The sequence below is a fragment of the Triturus cristatus genome, chromosome 4_2, assembly GCF_964204655.1.
Source record: "Triturus cristatus chromosome 4_2, aTriCri1.1, whole genome shotgun sequence".
NCBI lineage: Eukaryota > Metazoa > Chordata > Amphibia > Caudata > Salamandridae > Triturus > Triturus cristatus.
The window spans coordinates 288,727,204-288,735,178 of NC_140586.1; the positions used below are offsets into that span (position 1 = coordinate 288,727,204).

At 41.0% G+C, this 7,975-nt stretch overlaps 1 protein-coding gene across 1 annotated transcript in view; it reads left to right on the top strand.

The window, feature by feature from the left end:
- Positions 1–7,007, top strand: part of LOC146833664 (polyisoprenoid diphosphate/phosphate phosphohydrolase PLPP6-like) — a 114,145-nt gene extending 107,138 nt beyond the window's left edge. The window contains exon 3 of the mRNA XM_085601548.1: positions 2,731–7,007. Within this exon, the coding sequence (XP_085457674.1) occupies positions 2,731–3,101 (371 nt within the window). The 3' untranslated portion in view covers positions 3,102–7,007. The remainder of the gene's footprint in view (positions 1–2,730) is intronic.
- Positions 7,008–7,975: the final 968 nt, after the last annotated feature.

The window sequence follows — 7,975 nt, forward strand, 5'->3', positions numbered from 1 at the left end:
ACAATTATTTTAGCTGTTCTGTATGTGTATATATATGTTTATATATATAAAATATTATTTATTTTGCATAGACAGTATTTCAAGTAAAAAGCAGACATACAAGAATTTCCAATTGTGTATTTACACTATATACATTTCCACAATTTTGACATGACTTTGTGACCCCAGTGTGGTGCCCATAACCAAAACGGTGCATTAAACGTAGTGCTATTAAGGAATGGAGGAGATGGTTATTGGTAACTAAAAGGGGAGCCCTTGGGAGATATAATAAACTCAATTCTTCATAGACAAATTGGAGTTCACAGGGGCTCTCCCTTTTTCAGTTGTCGACGACGTTTTGACCCTCTCGTGATATGGGGTCTCTTCATGACGGGTATACTGGGGACTGGAGGTGGGACATAGTATTAGTGACAGTGTAGGAATAATAATGATCTGTGGGCTTGTAGGTCAAGGACAGGACTTGCTTACCCAGCAGGACTGTTAAGGTGCTCAAAGTGCAGGAATCTTCCTAATATATAAGGGTACTTCTCGGTTGTATTCAGGTTTATGGTTCCTATCAATGACATGGGTAAGAATGAATATCAACACCAGGGATGGTGTATGAATTGGGGCAAGTGATCGAGGTGCTCATGGGACAGTTTACCCTTGTGGAGAATTAGCCACTTTGTGGCTTCAGGCAGTATTCACAGTAACTCAAGGTAACCGTAGGTCCTATCAGTAAAAGACTAGTTAATCAGTGTATAATGATTAATAGTGGGTATTACCCTCACCTGAAAGTACAGTGTAGATATATGAATTAAAATCAGCACAGAGGTCTGTGACCCTACTCACCGATAGACCGCGGTGAGTGAATAATTCAATTATTGATGATTTTTTATCACTGGTCTAAAGGTAACATGGACAGTCTAAAATAAGTCTTAAGACATAGCTGATATAGACTTAAGTTCACAATGCAGCATGTGGGTCATTGACCCTACTCACCAATTAGCATCACAGGTGAGCGAGTACATTTATTACTGTTCAGTTGCCGTCATGGGTTCTGTAAGTGACAATAGCGGTCAAAATTAGTCTGGCGGACTTAATAAATCATGTGAGAAGTAAGCTACGGGATTTGGCTAACCCAATAAACCGTGCGGCGATCCGCTCTCGCTGGTGCTCAATAGGAAAGACACGATCGGCTGGTGAGTTGAAATACCGGCTGCCGATACGCGTGCGTGCCGCACCACGGCCGAGCAGAGCATGCACTTTAAGGTCGCTGGAGTGGTTGAATCTGATCCACTTCTAAGGCAGCGGCCATTAGGGAATGGATGTCACTTGAGGGAACTCGAACGCTTTCCAAAGAAGAGCGATAGTATTTTGAGCGATGTTGTATTAACTTCACAGAAGGATGCAAACTTACTTCAACATAACATTAACATTATAACATAACTATATAGGAAAGTATGCCCTGTACTACTGTCTATAATATTGCCACATGGTATTGCTTCTATCCACAGTTAAACATTGTGAATCTATGTGGCGTGTGAGGAAGACTCTGATTCTATTATGGAGCCAAAACTGTAGAGATTGTGGTTTAATAGTTGAGCTGCTTTCGCTGAGGGTTTTCAAGACTTATCAAATGTGGCCCATGCACACTTCATTTCTGCTGATAGGGCCAGATATGTGTCCCGCATTTGTTGGGAGAAGCAGGTTAAGCTTTGCTGAAAGTGGTGACTTACCCCTTTATTGTTTGGATTGTTGGGTGTTGGGAGCCCTGCACTATCTGAGTATTGAATGCTTTTGTTAGTACTACACCAACTTGTTTTTAGTCTTTACTAAGTGAATATTGATGTATTTGTATTCAAGCAATGCATGACTATGTTCTGTTGTATTTTTTCACAAATGTATTATTTATATAAGACTTTGACTGCGCAAGTTGAGTGTGGATGTGTGTGTCATTGATTAACACCTACCCCCATGGGCAGTAGGTGGATACATGAGAAAATAAGAGTTACATTTAATGAAAATGTAATAAATCACGCTTCTGGTTACCTTCTCACCATTTCGTAAAAACCACACGCAGACAGATGTTGAATTCACAGAAAACATCTGCTGTACAAATAAATAAATAAATAAATCATTGTTTATTACTAAGTACACGACCAGCCAATAACATGCCAATATACACATGAAAAATCCGAGACCTATTGCATTGCAAATGCTTGTTCTATTTAGATTCCATGAGGCACTTTCATTGTCGAAAACAATAGTTTTCCCAGTAGGCTACGAAACCTGCTGATGCCACCTGACCTAAGAGTATTTCGGACTTTGAAAGTTTATGCCTTGTACCACAGTGTTATGAATATTTTGGTGAGTTCAGTAAAAGCTGACTAAACTTGTGGTTTTTAGCTATCCAACCTTCGCATTAGGTTCCCGCCTAATGGTTTTTTTCAAGACAATGCTCGTAGCCCCCTGAAATAGGATGAGCAACTGTCTCTTTGATTGGTTAATATTTGTTCATCTTACAGTTACGTTGGGATTGATCTTGAGTGAGTGTTGGTTACCTGAATAAGCAGTTCATAGAAATGCTTTAATGGTCCATTTAAATAGAATATTGTTTGTATTCTCCTTGGTGGGGCTTCCTTCACCACTTTTTCTTAAGTGTAAAAATTGAAATTGTGGTCACCTTTATATAAACATGATTAATGGTCTCTCTCTCTTTCTCGTCCTCTCTCATTCTTCTACACTCAGCACTCATTCTAGAGATCATCCTGGTGGGAGCAGTGAAAGGGCTAGTCCGACGCCGCCGGCCCACCCACAACCGAATGGACATGTTCACATCTTTCTCCGTGAACAAGTACTCATTCCCATCGGGACATGCCACGCGAGCTGCCATGGTGTCACGCTTTATCTTGAACCATCTGGTGCTGGCCATCCCTGTGCGAGTGCTGATTGTGCTGTGGGCAGCCATAGTCAGCCTGTCCCGGGTCATGCTGGGCCGCCACAATGTTACAGACGTGGCTTTCGGCTACTTCATGGGGCACATGCAGTACAGCTTGGTAGAGTACTTCTGGCTGTCCCCTAGCTCAGCACCCACTCTCTTCAGACTGTGGAACAATTGATTTGATTGTCATAACGGGGACTCTACAATGTCTGTCTACGTCTCTGTGTTTTTGGTGTGCATGCCTGTTTTGGCGTGGGGTTGGGCTTATTTTTTTTAAAAAGTTTGTTCCTCCTTTCAGGTGGCAGCTATTTTCCAGAACCAACACATTTTCATGCCTCTGGGTTTCCAGTGTTTAACGCGGTTACATATAGGTAAAGAGCAAGATAGGGCAGGTAGACACTGTATCCACATGTAGGCCGTGAATTCCAGTATCTAGCAGGCCCTCCTGGATCGCTGCCTTCACACATTGTTTACCTATTGTCTGTGTTTTGGAGGGCAGAGACAGAGCAGGACTTCTGGAAACAGTGTTCTGGTTCCGGTCTGGCTTACCTGCACCAATGTTTCACAATAGGTTCTATTTATTATACAACAGAATTTCTAGGTACTCTTGTGTCACCAGCGTTAGTTAGACACCGGCGTGCCGCAGCCACTATTGGGTTAAATTAAATGACTTATCTTTCCTTAGAGTTTTTTTTATGTAAATGATGGGTATGATTTATCAGAAAGAATATTGTTTAAATGTTTTTTTAAAAATTGGACTGTTTACAAGAAATAATACCTTATTAAAAATCAAACATGTACCCCTACTTTAGTCACTCTCACTCACTGCCCTGTATTTCCTAATAGAATTAGTTGAATCAGACCTCCTCAAGATTTTTCTGTGCAAAACTGTAACAGGCTGTGGCTGAGGCTGGGATTCCCTGCAAAGTCTTAAGTGTTGTGGAAAGAAGAATTCTGCTGTTTCAGACACGACTCTGAATGCTCTTAGCACTAGTAGTTAAAAGCATATATTTTAAAAAAATCTTGCCATGCCACTTTTCCAAAATGTGCTTTACAAACAGTTCATGCTTATGGAAAAGGCTTAAGTGGGCCAAGATCATACCAGGATGCCTAAATGATCTGAAGCAGGGGAGCTAGGTGTTGGCTTCAGGGCTGTTTAAAGAAAGATTTTTTTTATTTGAAATCACAACTCAAAATTAGACATAGTGCTTTTTTAAATGCCTCTTAGAATCTACATCCTGAGGCACTATACACAAGGATAGAGATTAAGTGCAGTGTGCTTAAACACGTTGTGTGAGACAGCAAGAAACATTTTCGGTAATTTATGTGGTATTACTAGGTGGACCTACTGCAAATCAAAAATAAGCCAGGCATTGAATGCCCCGAAAGAACTCTTTAAAATTGTGAAATCCCTTACTTCTCCAAAAACACTCTTGCTGCCCCTACGATAGCACGCTGCAACAAACTGGCAGAGTCCTTTGAATACAAAATAGCTGATATCTATCTGTTGCTACAAAAGAATAAATACTCTCACATCAGAGAAGTGTACACCCAGCACATCCCACATCGTTCTGCCTTCCTTTCTCCCATCTCTGCTTGACCCCGCACCCTACACATATTGTCGCATGGAGCACCAGCCACCTTCTCCATTATATTGGAACTCCATTGCCTGTCTCTCTCCACTGGAATAGTGCCCTCTAAATGGAAACATGCTGTGGTCAAACCCCTGCTGGAAAAAAACAATCTTGACCCGACTTGTCCAGGGAACTATCGGCCAATATCCCTGCTCCCATGCTGCAGAAACATGTCAACCAAACATTGTCTGCATTTCTTGAAGAAAATCACCTCCTGCACACCTCTCACATGGAATTCTGTACACATCACGGTACAGACACCACCCTCCTTGCAGTAACAAAGGAGTGAAGAATGCTGCTAGACCAGGGAGAAACAGCTGCTATCATCCTCCTAGACCTAAGAGCAGCGTTCGACATGGCGGACCATGAGACACATACGCACAGAGCGGGTGAAGCCCGAATAAAGAACATCACTCTTAATTGGCTCGTCTCGTTCTTGAAGGACAGATTATTCCAAATCTGTGAAACTCTTTAACCCCTAAATGCGACCATTGGCAGATATTGTTTAGTAGTTGGGCTAGCAATAGTCTCAAATGCTGAGGACACACAATTTGTCATCTCTCTCGCTCCTGGAAAAGGCTCACAGCCCCATCAGCTGTCTCCCTGCGTGGAAAAAGTATCCAAGTGGATGGCTAACTGCTGCTTAAAACTGAACAGGGAAAAAACAGAGCTGGTGATTCTGGGGAACAGACCTGATCCACAACCACCAATAGACTGGCCGGAGTGTCCAGGCAATCCACCCATCCCTTCCTCCCCCATAAAAAGCCTTGGAATGTGTGTGGACAAGTCCCATTCCAGGGATGCACAGGCTAAAAAACTTGTGTCGACTTACTTTGGCACCCTCAGAACACTTCGTGAAATCCTAAACATTATCCCTAGTGTGTCCAGGAGAATCGTAGTCCATGCCCTTGTTCTCTCCCGGTTGGACTAGGGGAACTCTCTTTACCTAGGCTTCCCCAAATATGGCATCAAAATGCTCCAGGTTGTCAAAAATGCAGCACCAAGGATCCTATACAAGGCCCCAAAATTTGCCTCAGCAAACAATGCCCTGGCATCTCACCATTGGCTTTCCATTGGGGCAAGGATAACAGTTAAAATCCTCTGTCTGGCACATAGAGAGCTTAACGCCAAAGGACCCCCTAGGAACAGGGCACTCTTGACCCCCTACTTCCCCAGTAGGGCACTAAGATCCTCTACGGGTCGACTGCTGAAGTTGCCTGGAGTCCACAAGTCCAGATAGGGTGGTAGGTCTTTTTTATGTCTCATTCCCAAACTCTGGAACACTCTCCCCATAGAATTAAGATTCCTAAACAATAAGTCGCAATTCAGAAAAATGCTATGAGTGATTTTTTAAAATAATATTTCATAATATTGAATGATGGACTTCATTACTGATTGGACATGGCTTAATTTCCTTATCCACTGAAGAGCAGACTGGATAATTTGAGACCATTGTATATCTTTAGACCTAGACATGACGTGTTACCTCAAACTTGATTGCGCAATACCAAACTAAAAAGGTTTTCAAAAAATATACACAGGTGGCAGCGCATCATGTTGATCAGGTGCATTTGTTTAGCACAATCTGATTCCAATCGCCATCTTCTGTGATGCAAAAGCAATAAGGGTGCACTTACATTTTCATGCAAGGCATCTGAATGTTGGCTCATTTATGATTAGGGCTTCCGGTTTTCCGTTTTTACTGATTTTTACAGATAAATACAGACAGAAAACACTGTCTCTCCTGTCTGTATTTATTTTTAAAAGCGGAAAAATACAGATAATTTAGCTTCTTTTGAGTGATTCACCATGCTGAGATTAATGACATTCAGGCCAGTAGCTGTAGATAATGACAGCATGGGGAGCTACAAAGCACAACGAGATGCACTTAAATTACTGCATAACTCAACATGTACATGTGTTATTACAATTTGTTTTTAATGTGGGTTTATTCTTTTATTATTTTTGGCTGTGTATGTGCTAAAACCTGACTGGCATCAAAGTATGAGTCCATCTTTATCCGGTAAATAAATGCAGAAATATACGCGCTATCACCACGTCTGTTTACAAAACACAAAATAAATATGGATAAATACCGATAAAATGGTCAAAAAATAAATGTGGATAAATACCGATAAAATGGTCAAAAAATAAATGTGGATAAATACAGACGGAAATGTTCAAAAAATAAATACCCTAAAACCGGGAGCCCTATTTATGATTTATAAATGATGAGATAACAATGTTTGTTTGTATGTTGGAACATGTAGAATTATCTACTAATAAGATTTTGTGATTGCTTGATGGGTGTCCGATAATATAATTGTGTAAACCCATACAACTTTGAGACAGTGTTATTCCTTCTGTGCACTAATATTCATTAAATGTCATTGTTTATGTAAATTATCTAAAGTACTGGTTAATCTAAGTCCTTATCAGAGATGTACAATGTATTTAACATTAAACTATAAAAATGTACTTTTCAAACCATTAAACCTTCCCATCACAAATATTTTGTTCCTCTTACCCAAAGAAAGATTTTTGAAAGCATTTAACAATACTTGGTTGTTTAAACGTAAATGTAGATTAAGCATTCCACTCGTTGGCCAACTGGCTTTGGGGTGATGTATATTTACATTTTGTTTTTCAACTATAAACCTGCTCTGCTCAAAGTTTGGTTGACTTGCTATAAAATGAAATTATTTTTTTTAATGAACATTTCTGTAGTCAATTATATCATATGAAGATTGTTTTAACCGCCTGTGCACTAGGCTTTGATCAGGTGATTCAGAAAAGAAACAGACATGCACTAAAGGTAGGAAAAACATTTTATGTGTTGCATGTATATATTTTTGCTGTGCATGTTTCAATGTGTTTTTAGTTTATAGAAATTGCCTTTGTGTATGATATTGAGTTTGTTTGAATATGTAAAAATTGGCCAATCTAATAATCTTGTGCGTATTTTATACCACTATGCCTAGTAAGTGTACTTAGGCCTCACACCACTCATATAGAGAAGGATCTAGGACCACCAGCCATTGACTCCCACTGAAGCAAGAAACAACCCATTCGACCAGACAAATTAACCCCCTGCCCCCCTCCCGCGGTGTCTCTCCCTTATCCCTTTTCCCAAATTAAATCAGACGAACATAAATTGGGCAAGCCATATCCCCCTACTCGTTCCATGCCAGGCAACCCCCTCTGAGTGTCCATCAAGGCAGTCTAAACGGTGGAGATGACGAGTAGGACTGGACTACGGCTACTATGCCCCCCACTAAGGTCTTTTGTCCCCAGCAGGCGTTCTAGTCGGCATCATCTCAATCGTTCCCATCCTCACTCTCCTGGAAATAAGCCAGAATCAGGTCCCGCGCTTCCACAAACTCCATCGGTCTCCTACCCTGGCGCACCTCTTGCGGCA